We start from the raw sequence: 23,594 nt of genomic DNA, 5'->3' as shown, positions 1-23,594 counted from the left end.
GGTTCTTTTTTAATTAAACTCTTTCCCTATTTCATAATAATGACTTATTAAAGGGCCAGTCATTCTGCAAGAGTTCAAATACTAGTAGTTACATTCCCACTAATTTCAAACACAGCAGACAAATGGCCAATCTTCAGCTGCTTTTATTTTAATGGGTATACATATTTTTAGAAATAATAACATTTGTCCCACAAGGGAATGGTGAAAAAAGATCCAAAGTTTTTGTTTATAAAGAACTTAATCATTTCGCAATATCTACGTATATCAAATCATTGCATTGTACCCCTTCATCTTACACAATGTTACATGTAATTACATCTCAAAAAAGCTGGGAAAAAATTAAGTCTATGAGGCAGAAAGAAATGCAAACTTAATTTTTGTTTTGTTGTTTTGCATTCTAATAAAAACTGAAGTGTATTTTTTCAGTCGATTTAAGCTTAACTCTAACCCCAACAAGAGAAGGGATTTCCTTGGCACAGTACTTCCACATCTTTTCCACATAATGGCACCCATAGTGAAATGACAATATTTGCACAGTGCAGATCACATAAATAGATGAGGCTGCCTAAAATTAGAGGGGATCAATATCTCAACATTCCTGTAAGAACCTCTGTAACTCACCGCTAGCACCCCATTCATGGCACACCAGTTCGGTAGTCTTGCCTTATCTTGTATTTATAGCAAAACAATGCTTTTGCCTTTTCTTATTTCCCTCAGTCTAATCAGAGTCATATCAGGCAAAACTGCACCTAAACTGAGTATATCCTGTAACTATCACCGTTCCTAGAAATATCTTATCTTACTCATTAGTATACCTTAATTCAAGCAGGTTTTTTGTTTTTGTTTTGCAAATGCCTCCCGCAACCTCATTGTTCCCTCTCCCAGGGGGAAAATAAAATCCTAGCAATTTAAAAACACCATTCATATAAAACTCTCTCTATGATGCCTCCTCAGTCAGAACTAATCATAAGTTTAATGAACTCATTAACCACAGACTCCTCTCTCCCCACATTATCACCGCCACCATCACTATACATCCAGTTACACGACTCAGAAATCTAGGAATCCCCTTTAATATTCTCCTTCCCCCTTAACATCTAATTAGTCCAAGGTCTAGTGATCACGACCCCTAGATATTTCTCAAATTAGTCTCCTCTCCTCCATCCCTGGTACTCCTGCCTTATTAGCTTAACCAGTGCTCGCACTAGAATCACTGCAAGCGCCATCATGTCCCAGTTTCACTTCTCTCTACACTGTTGTGCACATTGCTACAGAGTTACCTTTCTAATGTAGACATCTGATTTCAATTTTTTGTTAGAGTGACCAACCATTCCAGTTTGGCCAACAGTGAAGGACTTCTCAGGATGTGACCTTTAGTGCTTAATGCCCAGAAAGTCCAGGCAAACCAGTATGGTTGGTTACCTACTTGAAACACTTAAATTCCTTTAGAATGGCATGCAGAGTTCTTCCTAATCCACCCCACACTATCTTTTCAGCCTCAACTCTCTGTTCTCCGCGTCCCACTCCACCACACACATACACCCTGCACACCAGCTTGGCCAAGCTACATTCAGTTCTCCGAATGGAATGTGCTTTGTTCCTTTACATCTCACTACTTTTGTACATTGTGTCTCCTTGACTTGGAATGTGCTTCACCCTAACTGGGCTTGATGGTAAACTCCTATTCATGCATCTAGATGCTTTTCAATTGGCACTTTTACACTGAAGTCATCCAGGAATTGGCTGTAGCTTCTTCTTTGTTCTCACAGAAACTTGTATATTCTGCTGTCATAGCACTAGGCTACTGAAATCTATCTTCCACCAGATATTGAGCTCTAAGGCTTTTCTTTGTATACCTAATAGCTTGCACAGGGACTCACACATAGTAAGTGCTTAATAAATGAGGGAGGAAGGAAGGGAGGGAAGGAGAGAGAAAAGAAGGGAAGGAAGGGAAGGAAGGGAAGGAAGGGAAGGAAGGAAGGAAGGAGAAAGAAAATAAAAGAACTGTAGACCAATCTTCTTCAGGAACATAGAAGTAAAAATCTTCAACAAAATATTAACAAATGGAATTCAGCACTATGGTCAAAGAATTATAAACCATTACCAAGTAGGATTTATTCCAAGGATAGGAAGCTACTTTAACACTCAAAAATCAATCAATATAATACACCATGTTAACAGACTAAAAAAATGTTTTTTATTTTTTTATTTTTTTATTTTTTTTATTTTTTTTTAAGATTTTATTTATTTATTTGACAGAGATAGAGACAGCCAGTGAGAGAGGGAACACAAGCAGGGGGAGTGGTAGAGGAAGAAGCAGGCTCATAGCAGAGGAGCCTGATGTGGGGCTCGATCCCATAACGCCGGGATCACGCCCTGAGCCGAAGGCAGATGCTTAACCGCTGTGCCACCCAGGCGCCCCCAAAAAATGTTTTTTAATTTAAAAGTCACATGATCATATCAATTGACACAGAAGAAAACTTTTGACAAAATTTCATACACATTCGTGATAAAAATTCTTAGGGAAATAGGAATGAAAATGAACTTCCTCAACTTGATAAAGAGCATCTTTAAAAACATACAGGTACCATTACATTTAATGATGAAACAGTGAATATTTTCCCAGTGAGATTAGGAACAAGATGAGGATGCCTACTCTCACTGCTCTTAATTCAACATAGCACTGGAGTTGTAGCTAGACAAGAAAAAGAAACAAACAGCATACAGATTTACAACTGTTCCTACTTGCGTGTGACATATTTTTATATAGAAAATCCCAAGGAATCTACAAAAACAAAAACAAAACAAAACAAAAAAAACCTCCTAGAACTAATAAGTGAGTTAATCATGGTCATAAGATGCAAGATAAACATATAAAAATCCATTAATTATATTTCTATAACCTAGTAATGAACACTGAATACCAAAACTTAAAATACAAGATCATTTACAATCTCTTAAAATATGAAATACTTAGGTATAAATCTAGCAAAACACATACAGGACTTGCATTTTGAAAACTACAAAATGCTGATAAGAGAAATCAAAGATTCTAAATAAATGGAGAGATAAACCATGTTCATGTTGTAGAAAGCTTAACCTAGCAAAGATTTTAATTCTCCCCAAATTAACATATAGATTTAACACAATTCCTATCAAAATCTCAGTGAGATTTTTTGAAGATATAAACAAAATTATTCTAAAATTTATAAGGAAAAGCAAATGAACAATATCAGCTAAAATAATTTTGAAAAAATAGGCTGAAGTGGAAGCAATAAGTCTACACTATTTCAAGCATTATTATATACTTCCTTAATCAAGACTGTATAGCACTGGCACATAGACCAATGGAACAGAATAAAAACCAAGAAACAGACCTACATAACTCTGCCCAACTGATTTTTGACAGATGTGCCGAAGCAGTTCAACAACAACAACGACAACAACAAAACCCCAGCTTTTTCAACAGATAGTGCTGGGACGACTGGACATCCACATTACAAACACATTTGAAACCACATATTCGATAAAGAACAAGTACCTAGAATACACAAAGTACTCTCAAATCCCAACAGTAAAATACCAAACAATTCGATCAGATAATTCACAAAAGACATGAAAATACACATGCCAAATAAGAAGACAAAAAGATATTCAAAGTCATTAGCTATTAAGAAAATTCAAATTGAAACCACAATGAGATATTACTATATAGCTATATAGAGAATGGTTAGAGATCAAAGGTCAAAATGGCTAAGATAAAAAATAGTGAAAACAGCAAGTGCTGATGAGGATTTGGAGAACCAGGATCACTCATACATTGCCGGTGGGAATGCAAATAGTACCACCACACTGGAAGACAGTTTGGTGGTTTCCTTAAAAACTAAATATGCAACTACCATGCAACCTGGCAATTGCCCTCCTGAGCATTTATCCCAGAAAAATAAAAACCTATGTTCACATAAAAACCTATTCACAAATGTTTACAGCAATTTTATTCATAATAGCCAAACACTGGCAACAACTACCATGTCTTTCAATGGATGAATGGTTTACATAAACCGTGGCACCATGAAATATCATGGAAAACTACTCAGCAATCAAAAGGAATGAAGTATTGATACACACCACAGCTTAGATCAATCTCCAGGGAATTATGCTGAGTAAAAGTCAATACCAAAGTTCACATACTGTATGATCTTATGTATAGAACATTCCCGAAATGAGAAAATTAACAGAAAGCAGAATAGCGGTTGCTGGGACTTACAGAGCAGGGACGGATGGGAAAGAAATGGATGTAACTATAAAAAGGCAAAATGAAGGGTAGTTGTGATGATGAAAATGCTGTGTACCTTGACCTATCAGCATGAATTCCCTGACTGCGATATTTTACTATAGTTTTGCAGGATATTACCAATGGAGGAAAATGGATAAAGCATACAATCTCTGTGTATTATTTCTTGCAACTGAATGTGAATCTACAATTATCTTTAAAAAAACTTTTAAAAAGTGAAATGTGTTGGACTAGATTATCTTTGAGTGTTTTTCTCTATCTGAAATTCCATGATTTGGGGAATCTAAGGATCCACTGGCTCTTGGTTATCCATGGCTGTACTATTTCCAACAGGGGAAGCTTCTTATACATCTGGACACCAATGTTCGTGCTGCTACGTAAGGGTCTGGGCAACCTCAAAATGAAGATAGGTATGTAACTACATCAGACAGATCCTACGGATCTAGGTCTATTTAGAGATGGACAACAACAGAGGCCAGGCAAGGGGAAACGCCTCACATGAAATGAACAGTTCATGGAAGAACCCAGATTAGAAAGAACACAGGCTTCCAAACTGGGTGCTTTCCACCACAGCAGTTTGTAAGTATCTACTCACCACGCTGGCAGCCAGTCAAATCCTTAAACACCACCCAGCCCAATCCCTTCCAGAACTCTTCTAAACCATCACTGGTGGATGCAAAATTTGGACAACCCTAACAAGTGACATTTTACTATGGCAATAAAGAAAAGGTTTTTTAAAAAAAAAATAATAAGATCAGGGGAAAAAAAGAAAGTTCAGAAGGAAAAGGGTAGGATCTGCAAACTTCTTCTGTAAAGTACCAGATAGAAAGTATTTTCAGGCTTCTGAGCCACGTGGTCTCTCCAACACCCATTCAGCTCTGTCACCGTAGTACAACAGCAACCAGAGACCATCTGTAAACAATGCAGGAGGCTGTTTTCCAACAAAATTTTATTGGCAGATAAGTCAGTGAGCCAGATGTCACCCACAGTCAATAGTTTGTGGACCCCCGCCACAAAGAAACGACGGGAACATTTGGTCTGCGCCTATAGTGATAGTGTCTACCCGATGAGGTTACTGTGAATAAAGCATCACATGGCAATGCTCGGCAATGGGCACAAGACGTAGGATGTAGTCAAGAAATGTTAACTATGCCACATGAAGGGTGGCTGAAGAAACTGAGTGTGTTTAGGTTGGAGAAGAGATGCCAGGAGGAACGAAGATGGGGGACATGTAGGAACGATTTTTAAAGGCCTGAGAAAAGGAAGTTGATTTTTGACAGGTGGCCCCAAAAGGCAAAAGAAGTAGGACTAATGCATTCAGGTTGGTGGAACCATATTTCAGTTCAACATAGGAAGAGTCTTTATAATAGTCACTCTGTCTCACAAGGAAATGACTTGTCTTACGGTAAGTTTCCTTTTCTGAGGGCATTTAAGGAAAGCTTGGATGGGTGAGATAATGAGCAGGAGAAAGTCAGACAAAGTTTGGGCTGCTGGAAAGTTGATTCTACGTAATAGGTAGAGTGAAGTATAGTAGATCAAGCCTCTTTCTCTGAATTCTAATCCTTATTTGCCTTTAGATCTGTATGCTATTGCATACAGTTTTAGAGTGTAAGTGTAACTGTAACTAGCTATATTCACCCATCATTCATTCGTTTACCCCAAAAATATATATTGTGTATTTGTAATTTTTCTAAGCATTGAAGATATAGTGGTGAGTAGTTAACCAATAAATCATTAAAAATTAAATAGAAAAGCATATCCTCCCTTGGGGTAATGAAATACTCCACTTTTATTTGTATATTATTTGGCTATTTTTCAATTGGGATACTCTGTAGGCAATTAGTTCATAATGTTAAAACTCAAAAACAAAATTGTTTTCCTGTTCTGGGAGCTTGTGTAAAAGTTCAGAAGAAAGATGATTAGATTTTTCTCCCCAGAAGGTTGAAGGCCCCCACAATCAGGCCTTTATGAAAGAACAGATACTCTAACTGTGACCACAGGGGATAGAATTTGCTACCAAAATAATAGGCATTCTAGCTTTTACTTATTCCTCCTACAGTGGAAACAGCAGGAGGAAGCTACATGGGAAATTTTCTGAAATGAAATATGAAGTCCCCGCAGTTTGTTACTAGAGCCCCATTGTCTGCTATGGTTAGAACTGACCCTTTATATGCACTTGATGCTTCCTGCCTGAAAAGCCATTACATAAATAGAAGCTTCGCAACTTCCTAGTAGTTCTCTGGGATAGACAGTGGCAAACACGGCCTTTCTGAACATCAGAAGCAGATCTCATCCTGGCAATTCCTTATAAGCCTAGATCTCTACTGCTGAGGGCGCTTTTGAAAGAATGTGCACACCTCCAAAGGGTATGATTTTAGGCCACTAGGAAAGACTTTCAGTCTTAAAAAAAAAAAAAAGCAATGCTGCTAACTTATGCAAAACACAGAAAAAAGACTTGCATGCAGAGACATTCACTGCAATATTAATAGTAGTAGCAAATAGAAAACAATCTTTGAATAAAAGACTAGGGTAATTATTAAATATTATATAGGCATTAAAATAATTATTAAGTATTTTAATAATATGAGGAAAGATATACGTAATAATATTAAGTGAAGAGAGACTACATAAAAGTATACAGTACCATTTCAAATTTAATTGAAAAATGATGAGGCACAAACAAAAAAGACTGGAAGATAAATGTATCAGATAAAATACTAACGACATTTGCCTTGGGTGATGGAATCATCGTGATTCTTCTTTTACATCTGTGTTGAGCACATTCTATTTTATTCTTTTAAGATTTATTTCTTTATTTGAGAGAGAGAGAGAGAGTGCACGTGTATGCAAACACGCAAGAGGCAGGGGAGGGACAGAGAGAGAGGGAGAGAGAAATCCCAAGCAGACTAGCCACTGAGCAGGGAGCCTCACCAGAGGCTCAATCCCAGGACCCTGAGATCATGACCTGAGCCTAAATTGAGAGCTGACCGCTTAACCAACTGAGCTACCCAGGCGCCCCTGTATTACACACTTTAATCACCAAATATGTTTCACTTTAAACATCTGAAAAATAAATATGTATGTTTTAAAAGCCCTTTTCTAACTTCTTCACAGATATCTAGAATACCAGTAGGAAAGCTCTAAATGTTATATTCTCTCTAGCAAAAAAAAAAAAAAAAAAAAAAAATCACGTGGGGGACCTGACCACTTTAAACACTATCTGTTCAGGTCAATTAAACTATTATTTATTGACCATCAGATTGGACATTCTGTTTATCCATTTATATTTTTTGTTGAGACCACTCAATCCCCATTTATCTCACTCACTTTTTTCTGTCACACCAGCCACTTCCTCTCCGTCAGCTGTGTTTCACGTAGAGCTAACTCTGACCCCAACTCCAGACGTGGACATGTGGCTAAGAGTTTGGTATCCTTCTGCTGCACTAATAAGTTTGAAAAGGGAAATGATCAGGGCGCCTGGGTGGCTCAGTCAGTTAAGCATCTGCCTTCAGCTCAGGTTTTGATCCCAGGGTCCCGGGCTCGAGCCCCACATTGGGCTCCCTGCTCAGAGCCTGCTTCTCCCTCTCCCTCTGCTGCTCCCCCTGCTTGTGCTCTCTCTCTCTCAAAGAAATAAAATCTTAAAAAAAAAAAAAAAAGGGGGGGGGAGATGATCTAATCAGAGCCAGGTAGAAAACAAGATGAGTATTTTGCTGAGACTATTAAAAGAAGGGCAATTTTTTTCCCCACTGGTACAATACCTGAGGCTATGTAATGTCCTCAGTTACCAGAGGGCCCCATGTAAAGCTTGAAACTAAAACCATTATGGCCCAATGACCACAGGTCAATTACTTCAAAGTAGGGAATCCTCTACCAGGATGAAAGCAAAAATCAATTGATGCTGGATGAAGGACAGAAGCAAATACCTTCTACAACCTACCATCCTGAAGACCTGATTCTACAAAATCAAGCCAAGGTAACTTAGGGGAGGGCAGGAAACTGCCCTCTGAAGCCAACTTCAGATAAAAGACTGAGATAGGCGCCATGCAGAGGACGAACAGGAATGTGAAGTAAAGCACCGCTCCCACTCTTCTAAGCCCAGACACAAAGGGACTGTCCAAGACGAAGTAGAATGAGGACAAGAGGTAACCTTCTCTACCCCTACTAGAAGCTCAGCACTGAGTGACAAGCCAAGGAGGCCACCGCAGGGAGAGGAGTGAGAGCACGAGAAAAGACCACTTCCATAATGCAGGCACACACCAATGGCTGATCTGATTCCAGCACCTGCGCCCTTGTTTCCTTCTATGTCCAAAAGATCAGAGAGCTGTGACTTTTGTAAAAAACAGACCTGGAGGTTTGGTCTCTCACAAGCTTAAAATGAGTCCAAAGTATAAAGTAGCTGCTGAAGTAACATGGTCTTGGGCTTATTTAGCAGTTGTTGACGTGGTCACGGTAGAGGTGGTAGTGGTGGTGGTAGTGGTGGTGGTGGCAGTAGCAGTAATAGGAGTAATAGTAGTGGTGGTGGTAATGGTAGAGTAGAGTAGAAGTTTTGGAGTCCAGCTGCCTAGGTTCCAGATTTGTCTTTGCTGCTTCTTAGCTTCCAGACTTGGACAAATTATATAATTTCTGAGTGCTTTCTTTTGCAAAATTGGCATTGACCACTCAAGAGTTCGCAAAGAAGATAAAAATTCCTGTAAGATGTGCACAAACATCTTCAGTTCTCCTTATGTGAAACATGTTAAGTAATTTCAGTGTTGCGTATAAGATACAGACATGAAATAAGACATGTCCCTGCTAATAACAATTCACAAACGTTTGGGGGAGAAGGATAAACACATGACTCTACTCTAAAACCTAGTGAAAATTGCCAATATAGGCATTCAAATCTACTCCAGACAAGGAAGTGATAAAGTGTGACCCAGGGACTCCCCAATGGCTTTAAGGAAGGGAATCAGATTTGCGATGGGTTCTGGGGCATGGGCAGGACACAGATGGCCAAGTATCAAGGTGGAGACATGTCCCTGGCAGAGAATGTCCATAATGTATTCTGGGAAAACAAGCAGACCACATTTGGGTAAGCAGAGAAAATGGCATGTAAGCAATTGCTTGTTGAAATTGGCTAAAGGAAAAACCTACACAGGGTGGCTTGGTCTCCAAGCTAAAGATCCAAGTTGAAAGACAACAAAGTTTCAGGTAAAGGTGGGCCATAAAAATCAACCTTATTTTCCATTAAAAAGTAAGTAAAAGTAACCACTTATCTAGCCAAACTCATTTCTCGAATACTTTCGTTTTTGAACTGGCCTCAAAACAATGATCCCATAGTATCATCTCTACTGATTCTGAGACTCGAGCACCAGAGTTTCAAAATCCTCCATCCATGGCTCCAAGATGCTAATAGATTCTGGAAATGCTAAAATCTTACAGTCTCAGCCAGAGCTCTGTGTGTGCAACCACCAAAATCAGAAAGTGTCTTAGCCTGAGGGACATATTTCTCTGGAAAGTAGGCAACACACTGGGCCTCCTCTCTGTTCTGATTTCTGAAGCGGCATCTAGGGCATAGCTGTGCTCGTTGTCCAGAAGAGCAGCCTTAGGCTGAGGACAGAGTTGAGGAGGCAGTGTTCTGAGCCGCCTTCCATCTCTCCCCAGTCTGTGGTTTCAGACAACTCACCGAGGTTTACGTGACAGGCATCCAGAAATAGCAATAGACCATGGAGGTAGGTGATCCCACTCTGGCTAGTCTTCACAAAGCTTTAAAATAGTGGCAAAATGGGGCGCCTGGGTGGCACAGTGGTTAAGCGTCTGCCTTCGGCTCAGGGCGTGATCCCGGCGTTATGGGATCGAGCCCCACATCAGGCTCCTCTGCTATGAGCCTGCTTCTTCCTCTCCCACTCCCCCTGCTTGTGTTCCCTCTATCGCTGGCTGTCTCTATCTCTGTCGAATAAATAAAATCTTTAAAAAAAAAAAAAATAGTGACAAAGACTTGAAAATGGCACCCGGGAATGAATCTCCTCTGGACACACCACCAATGTACCAATGCTTTGGAAGGTCAAGTTCCTGTGCTCTATGTCTTCTGTAGGCCTGTGGACCCTATAGGGTTCAGCACTGGTTAATCATTTACCAATGGATTTACTCTTTCTCCATAACTAATTCACATAACAACTGCTATAAATTTCCAGTTCCCACTTGATATCTCCAGAGACATTCTCCTTTCCTTGACTAAAAACTCATACTGCTTTGAAAAAAATCAAGTGTCACTCATTTTTCTTAAGACGTTTCATAGTGATTTTATCCACCAGTTTTAAAACTTTTGAAATCATATCCTTGTGTGTGTTGGAGAGGACCTCACGAAACCACCTGCATTGGTCCCTGGTTCAAACTACTAAGGTTTTACTATTTCCACCTTATAAATGAGACAAAGCAAAAGAGATGTGGCCGTGATTTGCTTTAAGGGTATAAGAATGAATAATGGCAGAACCAACACAGCGATGCTGGTCTCCACTCTCCTAATGTTGTGTTTCTTTCAATTACACCCCACCCTTTTGGCCACCATTAACAACTAAAACAGTGCATCCAGAATTTAGCAAGAGTGAGAGGCGGTAAAACCAGGGTCCCTGCATGGCTCAGTCAGTTAAGTGACTGACTCTTGATTTCAGCTCAGGTCAGGATCTTGGGGTCATGGGATCGGCCTGCATTGAGCTGGCGCTCAGCATGGAGTTAGATTGAGATTCTCTCCTTCTCCCTCTGCCCATTCCCACCTAAAATAAATAAATAAATCTTAAAAAAAAAAAAAAGAGGCAGTAAACTCTTATTTTTAAACTGGGGTCTTAAGCCATAGCCTTCCATGTACTTAGCCAAATGAACCTGGTCATGTTACTTAACCTCTCTACACCTCAGTTCCTACATGTGCAGAAGAGAGAGATAATTCCTCTTAGGGTTTCTGAGAGAATTAAATACATTACTATATGTAAAGTTCCTAGTCCTACTGTCGCCGTTTCCGCTCCCCACCTGTTCCTATTTTTCCCGGTGGGATTCAGCGCTTGTGCCATCTTCTCCCACTGTACAGACTGGGAACCATAAAAACATCCTTAGTCCTACTAACCCCTTTCACCCCTTCTCTCTTGGCCCACAGTCTATGGATTATGAAGTCTTTTCAGTTCTAATTTCTAAGTATCGTTCAAATCCCTTCTCTACTCAGCGTCCTCTATGACAAGGCTGCAGTTGCATACTGAATCTCTCCTTTATATACTCCCCAACTTGATTCTGGTCCATTTTTTTTCATGGACCAGTGTTTGGGAATCACTGGAAAGGAAAAAATGTGCACTCCTGACAGTGTCATAAAGTCCTTCCCGTTCAGGCCCTCACCTACCTCTCCAGGGAAATTAAATGCCATCTCTACCCTTGACTGTGCTGCTCCTTGTTCTGTGCCCCCACAGCTCTGTGTGCATGAGCCCCTCAGTGGCATCCGTTTTATCACAATTTCACTGTGTTTGCACCCCTGGCTCCCCTACTTGTAGGGCCAGCTACATGGCCACGTGTCTGTGTAATCCCCCAGGGCCCTGCTCTCAAAAGGGCCCTGAACTTGGTTCAATGTTCCACCAGAGCCATCCTGAAATTCTTAATAATTGTTGAACAAGGAGCAACTCATTTTCATTTTGCACTAGGCCCCACAAATTATGTACTCAGGCCTGCCCGCTCGACTGTGAACTCCTTAAAAACAAAAGCTTTTTGCTATTCACTCAAAACCCTCCTTGGTTAGCATAGAGAAATCCTGGCACAGAGTAAGCATTTGGTAAATATTTGTTGAGTTTATACATGAACGGATGAAAGGATAGCATAAAGTATCTCATAGAAAAATAGTGTAGTATGGCTAATTAACTCCGAAGAATAAGCTTTGTTTATGCTTGGGGGAAAAGGAGTCAATTGATAAATTCACAAAATGACTGGCCATTCCAAATAAATAACACAAAATTTCCTAAGTCTGTTTTTTGATAATTCAAACTGTTTCTCCCTTTAAGCCCTGCTGCCTCCCTATTCTTCTCAGAATGCAAAACTACAGGTTAATGGAGCTTGGAATTACGCTATCAAATATGCCCTGACTGTTTGCGCCAAGCACTATGCTCAGTTCTGGGAATGGGGGAAAGGAAAGGGGGGGGCCATAGAAAGGTGAACAAAGCAGGGTCCCTGTCCTCAAGAAGCAATTAAATCTTACTCCTCAAGAGTTTATATCAGAGATGAGTTGACTTCATGGGAGTTCTGCAGCAATGAATCAAGAATAAAGACACTAGACTTGGCCAGTGGCCCAGCTTCCTGAACATTTCAACTGACAAAATGTCTCAGTCTGAACACAATTCCCCCACTATGAGATCTGTGGGTTCACTAGTTAACATTGGCAACCGACTCGGAGGTGCTCACGGAGCATAATAAGTAAGTGGCTATTGAGGTGGGGGGAGGTGCTTTCGCTTCCTGGTGTTAGAGAAGAAAAGACAACATCAGCTGCGAAAGGGAGCCAAATAATTGGTGAGGACAGATGTCCCTTGCTCATGCTGAAGGCACGATGGGGCTTCCAATGCGGCAAAGACCACACACCACCCTGCCGTCTTATTACTTATTACGCGCTCATTGCAGCACTAACTTCTTACTGTTCTCGGAAACGACATGGAAGTTCAAAGAGAGATTCTCTTGCTTTTCCCGATTCAACAGGTTTGACTCACCCAGTCTACGAGTTGATAAAACAGGAGTGATAACATTAAGAGAGTCTAGTCAAAAAACCGTAAGTGCCAATAAACATATAGAGATGTGCTCAATTTCACATCAAGGAAATGCAGAAATAAAGTATCATTTTCACATAGCAGGTAAGCCCACGTTAAAAAGATTGGTAATGTCAACATTGACCAGTACGGTAGAGAAAGCAAGTATTCTCAAAAAGATTGCTAGTCAGGGTGTAAATCGGTACAAGCACAATCTTCTGAAGGCAATTAAGCATTATGTCTCAATCAAAATTTAGAACACACATCCCCTTTTATGCATCAATGCTATTTTTAGGACTTTATCCTACGGAAATAATCCGACAAATATGTGAAATTACATGTACAAAGTTGTCCATCACAGCCAACAAATTTTGAATTAACCTAAGCGTGCAACATGAGAGATTTGCTTCATATAGCATAGTTCATCGAAATATAATTTAAATGTTAAAATAGTTACGCGGAGCTACAATTCTCAAAAGAAAAATATAGCCATGATATAATTTTAGATGAAATGAAAAGGACAGCTTAAAAAATATATAGATGGAATGACTCCATTTTTGGTTTAAAAAAGCATGTTTGTGAATATGTGTATGCAAGCTTTTTAGAATAACTTATGATTGCTTTTATTGAGTTTTGGCATGATGCATAGGACAAATACATGAATGATATCCAAATACAACACGCTTACTGTACTGAGGCATGTGTTGGGGGAAAAGGGAAGTCTTAAAGAAGTAATGTTCAGTGGCATCCTGGTAAATATTTAACAATTGGCCTTCAGGTGGGGCAAGACGTAAGTCCTATGTAGCATTTACTGATTTCTGTAGCATAAATATTCCCAACATTATTCATTTCAGGCTACTGAATATGGAGTTGAAAGAGATGAAAGTAGTGCACCATTATGTAGTATTTCCATGATACAGGTACACAGATGTAAGTAAACACAACAGTAGGAAGAATATTAAAATGCAGTAAAAAAATTAGAACGTTTTGTATATTAGATGAGTTAGAGGAATTTTGTGTATTCACCTTTTATAAGTCTTTAGAAGGAGGGTCAACAATACTAATCATGTCTGAGTGGAATATTTATGAATCACGTTTATTTCATTTTTTAGATTTTTATATGTCATTTCAATATTTTATAGTAATATTATCTTTATAATCAGAAAAATCAAGGTTTTTTTTTCCTTTTTTATTCGCTAGAAACTAGGAAAGAAAAAAAATCAGGAATATTACTTTTAAAAACAAGTCTCACTAGAATAAAACCCTTCCCTGAAAGGAGTATGATTTCATTAGGGTGTAATGAAGGGTACGGAGAGCAATGTTCTAAACAACGAAACCACAATGTTAATCAATAGACCACTTTGTTAAGTCATGGTATAAGGAAATGGGCACTTAGTATTTCTAAGGTATTTCAAAACATAACTATGTATCCACAGAATTCAAAGGAATTTGAGACCCAGACGGTCTGACACTCTCCCACTACAAATGAGGAAACTTAGTTCCAAGCAGAGTTGAGGTTTTCCCAAAGTAAGCACTACAAGGCTGGGTATAAAGTAGCTCAGCTCCTCCCCGTTTATAAATGATCTCTACAGCTTGTGAATAAAAGTATACCGTCCTTACTTATGGTTATTTAATGAGAAGAGATGACCTCACTTTGGGGTTAGTAGTCATTCAATTGGTTAATTTCTGAAGCCCTGACTCTCCTATTTTTGTTTAGATAATAGCAACTTACACTCACCTAGAATTGTGTATTTCTCAAAACACTTCCCCATAGATTATTTCCGCTGACCCTCATAAGAGCCCTGTGAGACAGGTAGAGTAGGAAGGACCACTCCTATTGGACAGATTTGGAAACAGGGTAAAGCAGCAAGTGACTAGCCCAAGGCCAGTGAGAGCCAGGCCTCTGGTCCACCTGCAGCACTGGCTAGGAATCAGTCTGCTCTTTGAGGCTATGAGGCAGTCATCCGGGTAAACCTGCTCTGATGGTTACTTTCTCCCCTTTTCTTCCTTGTCCTTCGAAGAAATTCTTTCTTCTCTTGACTCCTGTCTCGTTTTGCACTTAAGAATATTACTTTCATATCACCTAGAGTTGCTTTTTAGTTCTTCTTTCTTCTATGCTAGAATGGAAGACAGTCCAGGCATCTTTAGGCCTGGGAATATTCCTGTTCTTCATCTGACATAAGGGCTAAACCCTAGAATGTTGTTTTTTCTTGAAATTTGAAGTCATTTCTACCATTGGAGGAGTGTCTTCTGCAAAGATCCAAACAGTGTGTATTATAAAACAAGAAACTACAAACACTTTGATGTGACACATTTCTAGACAATTTTTTTGGCTTTCTAAGAGGGATTAAAATTCAAGTCAGAGGAGACAGACTTATTCAGGAAATACAAGTCTATAAATTATATATACCAAAACAGATCCTGGGGAATCTAAGATCAGATGTTCTCCTAAGCTTTGTTATCTTAAAGGAGGAAGTGTGCTCTGTTAAGAGTACAATGTCCTGGGTAAGAACTGAAAAAGATATCACTGGGCTATGTTTAGGTCCAGAGACAAAAGGGGTGCCCACTTAATTAATGTGGTGCCTCAGCTCCTGGACTTATTGGCTGATGCCACCTTAGACAAGTAAATTCTCAGTGCATCAATTTCTTCATGTTTAATGTGGGAATCATAGCATGTGTCTCACAAAGGGTAGTAAAAACCAAATTAGTGAGTGGCCAGGAAAATACTTGGTCAATTAAAACGCGCTATAAAAATATGCGGCATATCTTAAAGATACCTTGATAGTTTTTGTGAGATCTTCCCATTCACAACACCATGGATGGACCTAGAAGGTATTATGCTAAGTGAAGTCAGACGAAGACAAATACAATATGATTTCACTCATATGTGAAATCTAAAAAATAAAATAAAACAAACGAACAAAAACAGGCTCATAAACACAGAGAACAAACCAGTGGTTGCCAGAGGGGAGGGCACTGAGGGAATGGGCAAAACAGATGAAGAGGACAAAGCAGTGCAACCTTCCAGTTATAAAAGCAAAAAGTTACAAGGATGAAAAGCACAGCATAGGGAATATAGTCACTAATACTGTAATCACGTTGTCTGGTGACAGATGGTAACCACACTTACTGTGGTGAGCATTTCATAAAGTAGAGAATTGTCAAATCACTATACTGTACACCTGAAACTAACATGACATTGTATGTCAATTGTACTCCATCAAAACCAAATAAATTAAAAGAGATCTTCCGAATTTTGGAAGTTTACAGCTCTGGGGAGGGGGGCATGGGGAATGGAGTCGTGAGTTACAAAGGGACAGAGTCAGACACAGCAACAGGCAGGTGGCCAGGTTTCTCCAAGCAGAACAAGATGGAGAGCTCAAGACTGCATACTAATGGCCTCACCTCCTCCGAGACCGCTGGCCAAACGACTCCTGGCCAGAAAACACAGAGCCCCTTTTCCTTACCAAAGGCCCTCTCCGAGCTGGGCTTGCAGCTGCACCCAGCATGGAGTGGACAGCCTGACGCACTGGGCGTTGCGTTGTGAAGACGAACCCAACAAAATCGCCATGCGCTGCAGTGCGTGGGTTAGAGAGGGACTGTCGTTTCCCCAGCACCAGGAATGTCTGCTAGCAAGTGGATGACTCTTCATGACTATTGAGTGGCAAATTGTCAAAGAGCAGAAATGAGTGTATGAGAAAAGAGTGGGTGTGTTTCCATCTGAGGATGTGAGGGAGGAGCCCCTGCTCTCTGGAGAAGAGCATTCCAGATGAGGGTCAAATTTTCAACTTAATATAGAGACTAATAGAACATTGACTCTCCAAAGAAAACACTTTGGAGAAATAAGGACGATAGCCAACATAGCATTAGAAACTCCTTTCTAGTGATGTTTGCGTGGGGCCTAAAGATAATTGCCATTTGGCAGTCCAATCTCAAAGAAGTAAGGAGATGGTTAAGAAGTCCATTTGGGTGCCTTTTATTCCCTTATAATTTTTTGAGCTTTGATAGCAGAAGGGATCTATTCTTGAAGGTCCAAAAAATGTTGTTGCTATAGGAACAGGTAAGCAGATTAAACTTGAAAGACCAGTTCAGGAACAAAGAATTTAATAGTCAGGGCTAAAGCAATTAACCAAGAAAAAATTTAAATAAATATCTTTTGGGTTTGTTATTTCTATATTAATTCCAGGAAGATAAAATGCTATTACAGAACGGGAGTATCGCATTTTAATTACACCATTACCGGCATAAAAGACCATACTTACACAATTAGCAAAAAGGCCTTATTAACCAAAAGTACACATTTCTAACTCTCTCTTGATTACATTGTAATTCAGAAATACAGCTTTAAATTCAGCAAGAACATAAGACTCATCTCTGATTTTCCTGTAGTTCCCCAGAGGAGAGCACATCTGAAACAAAAGAGACAGTGAACTACAGAAAGTTGTCTGTAACCAATCTCCATAACTAGAAACCTACAAGCACAATTTGAGATGTAAACAGAAAAGTGTGTAGGCTGATAATTGTTAATATTTTGTTTTCCCCGTCCAACATTCTTTGTGCACACAGAAATGTGAGAAGAGAAGACAATCAGAGACTCAGCTGCACTCCTACCTCACCGTGGCGATTCGTCTTCTTCCTATCAAGGAATACACTGCTCCCAACATTAGGGGTGAGCTGAAATTATTAAAGTTCTGAACAGAACTTACGAGCCTCGTGAGGCTCAAAAATGCATCCAAAAGTGGCATTGTGCTTCTCTCCCTTCTTGACAAAATGAATACAATGTTTTCATTGTAGAAAATTTCTGCTGTCAGAGATTACATTTATGGGACAGAGAGATTTCTTGGACACTATCTTTTCTCACATAATACCAGAGTCAAATTGCAGAGAAGCATGTGAGTGTATCTGAGAGCGTGCTTGTGCATGCGCGTGTGCCTCACATAATACCAGAGTCAAATTGCAGAGAAGCATGTGAGTGTATCTGAGAGCGTGCTTGTGCATGCGCGTGTGCGTGTGTGTGTGTGTGTGTGTGTGTGTGGCAGGGGGACAGTACTGGAGGCTGGGGAATGGGAATGGGAAGAGGGGAATGTGGCTAGAATCTTACCATCTCATTCTCTTCTCCTTCATTGAGCAGAGTGTGCTGGCCCTTCTCAAAGTGGTCCCCCATGAAAAAGTGATTCCACGCCTCCTCCCTGGCCTTCCTGAGCCGGAGTCTCCGGGACCAACTTGCCGAGCCACCGCAGCTCACCAGCTGACGGAAAGAGTTAATGATCCTCCAGGTTAAGACTCCTTCTGGAGCACACACCTACTCTCAGCAAATGACAATACTTAGCAAACCGAACTCCTCCCACGAGTCACCCTCTGCTCCGAGGAATTTCTGCCTTGCTTACTGCATTGTCTCAGAGCAGCTGTCCCCAAACAGGCTGCTCCCATGCCGGTCTTTTTGTGCCCAACTTCCAGGGAAAGAACTCATCGCCTGCCCAGTGCCTGCCAGCATAAGACATCTGACTGCAAGTCCAACAGGACAATGCAGAGCCGGCAGGGCCTTTCCAAGGAGTGGGGGAGCGGGCTCAAGAACTCCCAGGTCACTGCTTTATTCACAGAGGCTAAGGAATTGGGGGTGGGGAGGGCTAACAGAGCTGCAGATTTTATTTGATTAATGAAAGCCCCAATCCACCAGCTTTTAATAGTATCCTCATTCATTTTGCTTACAAAAGGTACAAGTTACTGACTAATCCTCTTCCAAAGTTATTTGTGACCACATTTCTTTGCGTATGCAAGAAGCATTCTACTTAATGTGTATGTGGAATTAAGTTTACTTTTACAAAAAACAGAGAGAGAGAACAAAGATGTGATCACACTATTTTATGGGGTCTCCTTTCACTAAAGTGTTGGTGGTTAAACTCTTAAGGAGGTCTGGAAACCAAATATTCAAGGGACTTCATGGCAAGACTCATTTTTTAATTTATCCACACATCCATACAATATGCATTATCTGAGCAAAGGGACTACACATGTAAATCAAGTCATATCTCTACCCTCAGACTGATGTAGGCATTCCAACATGCAAATAAATACAATAGAAGGCATTTTGTTATTATGAAAGCTGGAACAGAAGTCTAAGATAACTGTCAGAAGACAATTATCATACGGTTTCACTCGAATGTGGAACATAAGCGTAGAGGACCACAGGGGAAGGAAGGGAAAATTGCATGGGAGGAAATCAGAGAGGGAGACAAACCATGAGAGACTCTAGACTCCAGGAAACGAACTGAGGGTTTCAGGGGGGTGGGGGGGGCGGGAAGATGGGCAGCCAAGTGATGGGTATTAAGGAGGGCACGTGTTGTGATGAGCACTGGGTGTTACACACAGCTAATGAATCACTGAACACTACATCAAAAACTAATGATGTACTATATGCTGGCTAACTGAACATAATAAAAAATAACAATAAATAAATAAAGGTGTTTAGAACCTATATTCTGTTAAAAATAAATATAATATACCTATTCTCTCAATACAGACTTCCATCTTTCTAAATAAAGTCCTAATCAAACCCCCCCCCCAAAAAAAGAAGAAGTCTCCACATGGTGTAGGGGAACACACATCCATGTGGACTCTGGAGAGAACCCGGGATTCCGGCTGCTTGTCCACGTTAGCTGAGCTGTGTGATTATTCCGCCTCCAGGAGCTGTCTCTTCTCCAGCAATCCAGCAGTGCACGAGGACTTGTGCAAGCATACTGCACGGTGCTGGTCAAGAGCTGTTGGTGTAACTACACTAGGTGTCCAGGTAAGAGCAAGCAGGAGAGCACAGTAGTTAAGGGTGTGTGTTGTGCATTTGGAGAGCCTGGGTTTGAATGTGCGCTGTGAACCAAGGTGGGCTAGTTCTGCCATCTTAGGATCGTTACGTTTCGTAAACTTTCTTAGCCTCCATTTGCCCACGGAAGTGAGGAATCGTATGTGGGAAGCAATATGTATTCAACAAAAGAGAGTTATTTTTACCTACATTGTGTCCACTCACTCCTTCAAGCTAGACTCTTGGCACTAATATCCCCAACCTGGCCCTCGTAGCCCTAACAAGACCAAGGTTAAAGTGTGTGTGTGTGTGTGTGTGTGTGTGTGTGTGTGTGTGTGTCTGCACGCGGACGCACATGTAAAACCTTGATCGAATGCTAAAGTATAAGCAAGATAAACATAAAAAATACTAAGCTGTTATACTCTTTTTTTTTTTTAAACTGGTAATAGTTTTTTTTTTAATTTTAATAATGATTTTTTATTATATTATGTTAGTCACCATTAAGCTGTTATACTCTTAATTACATTATGTGTACATATGTTCACTGAATTTCCAAACATTATTAGCACAATTTAATCAAATAAATAAGTGAAATTAGCATTTGATCACAAGATCAAAATACAAGGGATATGGGATTTTTTTTTTTAGGGGGGTAAAAACATTCTGGAAGCAGATAGTGGTTGTGGCTGCACAACTTAGTGACTATACTAAAATTCACTGAATTGTATACATTTAAAGAGTGAATTTTATGAATGTGAGTTATGTCTCAATAAAATATTATACGTCCAAAAGGGTAAGTGAACACGTTAGAACTCCAGCAGGCAGTCATTCCAATATGAAGCAGAGAAAGAAGCAAAACAAGAAGATTTCAAACTTTATCTCAACTGACGGGGGCTGAGGAGTGTTAGTATGTGACCTGGTGAGGCCATACCCGCACTGGTGTGTCGTTAAGAGGGTTCCATTCTAGTGTCCATAATCGGTAACCCCTGCACTGTGGCCTCCCGGCTGGGTTCCTGGATACATCTGGCAACTCAGGCACCGTTGTGGGTGAAGATGAGTGTGTTAACTGATGAAGAGGTAAAGGAAAACCCTCGCACAAACGCACTTCCCTCAAGGAATCTGGTTATGGAAGAACAATATTTAAGCCACCCTCGAACAGCAAAATCAGTCCCTAAGAAAAACTTCGGTGAAAACCAGGAAAATCTGTAAAAAATCATGTCCAACAACACGACCCAGCAAGACTGAGGACTTTGAAATGGTGACATTTTCTTCCCGTTCCTCGGGGAGTTCTGTTAGTAACACATCCCAGTGCCTCTCTGGCAGCACGACCTACGGGCGGTGCTCTTCCAGATTGTATGCATGTTTATTCAGCTTCTCGGAAGTGTTCTGCAAGGGCTGTTGCCTTTATTTGGCTAGGAAAGCCTTTGTGTGGAGGAAGCATCTGAGAAGGGCCTTGAAAACAGACAGGGAAGGCCGAGCTGCTAGAGCCCAGACGGGGAGTGGGACCACGGATAAAAGTATTTGAAGCCGGGAAGCCATCGGAAGGAGAAACAGGTTTGTCCAGAGGGCGCCCATCACCTTTGCTGTAGCCAGGGTGTGCGTGTGACGGAAGCAGAAGGGAGTGAGATTTGGCAGAAAATACAGATCAAGGGCATTCCAGGGAGGTCTGGACTTAGTGCAATGAGTAATGACACCCCAGTGAGGACAAAGTGATGCCATAAATACTCACATTTTTGGTGATCAGCCTGTGTGTAAATATTATAGGAATCATTGCATAAGCAGGTTCTAAAGTGACTCAGTCTTTCTCGATAGTATATGCCTTTGGAGAGTTCCCTTGAACACTGTCAGTTACATCTTCCGTTTCCCTGTTGGAAAGTGTATTCTTTGCCTTAAAAAAAAAATTAGTAGGCTAGTTTTAGAGCAGTCTTAGGCTCACACCAAAACTGAGCAGAAGATTCCCATATACTTCCTGCCTAGACACATCCTCCCCCACTATCAGCAACCCCCACCAGAATGATACATTTGTTACCGCTGATGGACCAACCTCGACTCATCATTTTCACCCGAAGTCCATAGCTGAGGTTAGGGTTTACTCTTGGCGTTGCATATCCTATGCGTTTTGACAGATGTATAATGACATATATACCCACCATCACAGTATCATACAGAGTAGTTCCACTCTCCTCAAAATTCCCTCTGTTCCCTTTACTCATCCCTATGCCTCTCCTAACCCCTGGAAACCACTGATTCTTTTACTATTCCCCCTGCTTGGCTTTTTCTAGAATGTGATACAGCTGGAATCTCACAGTATGTTTCCTTCTCTGAGTGTCATATGCATGTAAGTTACCTCCATGTCTCATTCCCTTTTAGAGGTGAATGATATTTCATTTCCTGGATGGACCACAGTTTATTTATCCATTCACTTCCCAAAGACCCTCTTGGTTGCTTCCAGGTTTTGGCAATTACAGATACAGCTGCGTACATCCGTGTGCAGACTTTTGTGTGGACAGATGTTTTCAACGCATTTGATAATGTTATCAGGGAAATGCAAATTAAAACTACAATGAGATACCACTGCACACCTATTAAAATGGCCAAAATTGAAAACACTGGCACCACCAAATGCTGACAAGGGTGTGGAGCAGCAAGAACTCTCCTTATTCATTGCTGCTGGGAATGCAAAAGGGTACAGTCACGTTGGAAGACAGTTTGGAGGGTTCTTACAAAATTAGACATCTTATCGTATGATCCAGCAGTCGTGTTCCTTGGTATTTACCCAAAGGGGTTAAAAGGTTCAATCAGTCTGTCTCTCCCCAATTTGCCTGTTCCATATCTCTACTCTATGCTACATGTGCCCCCCAGATACGGCGCTGCGTGGTGAGAATAGCAGATATGGATTTGGTGTGGTCTGAATTCGAATGTTGACATTTTGTTGACAGATTCCATTTATTCATTTATTGAATGCTTATTTGACTAACTTCAGTATGCCAGGACCTGTACTAGGTAAAACATAGAGATGACTAGAATATGCCCTTGAAGAGTTAAGTCTACTGGAAAGCAACACCAACATCAAAAAAAAAAACATTCCAAGACATGTGCTAACTATAAAGGAGTGGCAGGGGGAGTTCAGGTAGACAGTGAGGCCAGGAAGGTTCCATGGAGGTAGGGAGCTCTATGCCGGCCTAGGTACATGGAGATGGGTAGGGGAAAGCATTATTGAAAAAGGAGACAGAAGGCAAAGGCCCAGAGGAGGATTTGCCCATGAGCTCATTCAGAGACAGTGAATCAGATGCTGGTGACTTAGAATCGAAAGGAATGTCTGAAGAAAAGTTGTTTCAGCCATTCCCTGATTCTCCCTCTGCGCTCGTTGCCTCTTAAACATTCCATCTCAAATAGGAATGAAAAAGGGGGGGGAAAAAAGAAGAAAATAAATAATTAGCTACCTCTTTGTTGACCTGGTATCTCAGCTTGCTTTCATGTCTCCTAGGAGCAAGCCTGCTGCTCTGAGCAATTCTCAACCTCTTTGGGTGTATGCAATAGATGTTAAGTGCAAATAATGGCAGTACTAGTCTCTGCCAGGACTGTGGGGATGCTGATACTTCACTAGCCTAACCCATTTAGATGGTGTGAAGATAAGTGGTAATAATGTTTCGTCATATATTAATTTCCACCTTTCATCTGAGAACTCCACAGCATATTACAAACACTACTCCTTGCAACATCTCTGTGAAGTACAGAGGTGAGTAATATTATTGCCCCCACT

At 40.6% G+C, this 23,594-nt stretch overlaps 1 protein-coding gene across 1 annotated transcript in view; it reads right to left on the bottom strand.

Moving 5' to 3' along the window:
* Positions 1 to 23,594, bottom strand: part of ATP13A4 (ATPase 13A4) — a 138,848-nt gene that overhangs the window by 105,233 nt on the left and 10,021 nt on the right. Inside the window, exons 5-6 of the mRNA XM_008705149.2 lie at positions 20,763 to 20,950; positions 18,140 to 18,286 (exon numbers count right to left, since the gene is read on the bottom strand). Coding sequence (XP_008703371.2) covers positions 18,140 to 18,286; positions 20,763 to 20,950 — 335 coding nt within the window. The remainder of the gene's footprint in view (positions 1 to 18,139; positions 18,287 to 20,762; positions 20,951 to 23,594) is intronic.

The sequence above is a fragment of the Ursus maritimus genome, unplaced genomic scaffold, assembly GCF_017311325.1.
Source record: "Ursus maritimus isolate PB19 unplaced genomic scaffold, ASM1731132v1 scaffold_4, whole genome shotgun sequence".
NCBI classification, from domain to species: domain Eukaryota; kingdom Metazoa; phylum Chordata; class Mammalia; order Carnivora; family Ursidae; genus Ursus; species Ursus maritimus.
This window is presented reverse-complemented; position numbering and strand designations above follow the sequence as displayed.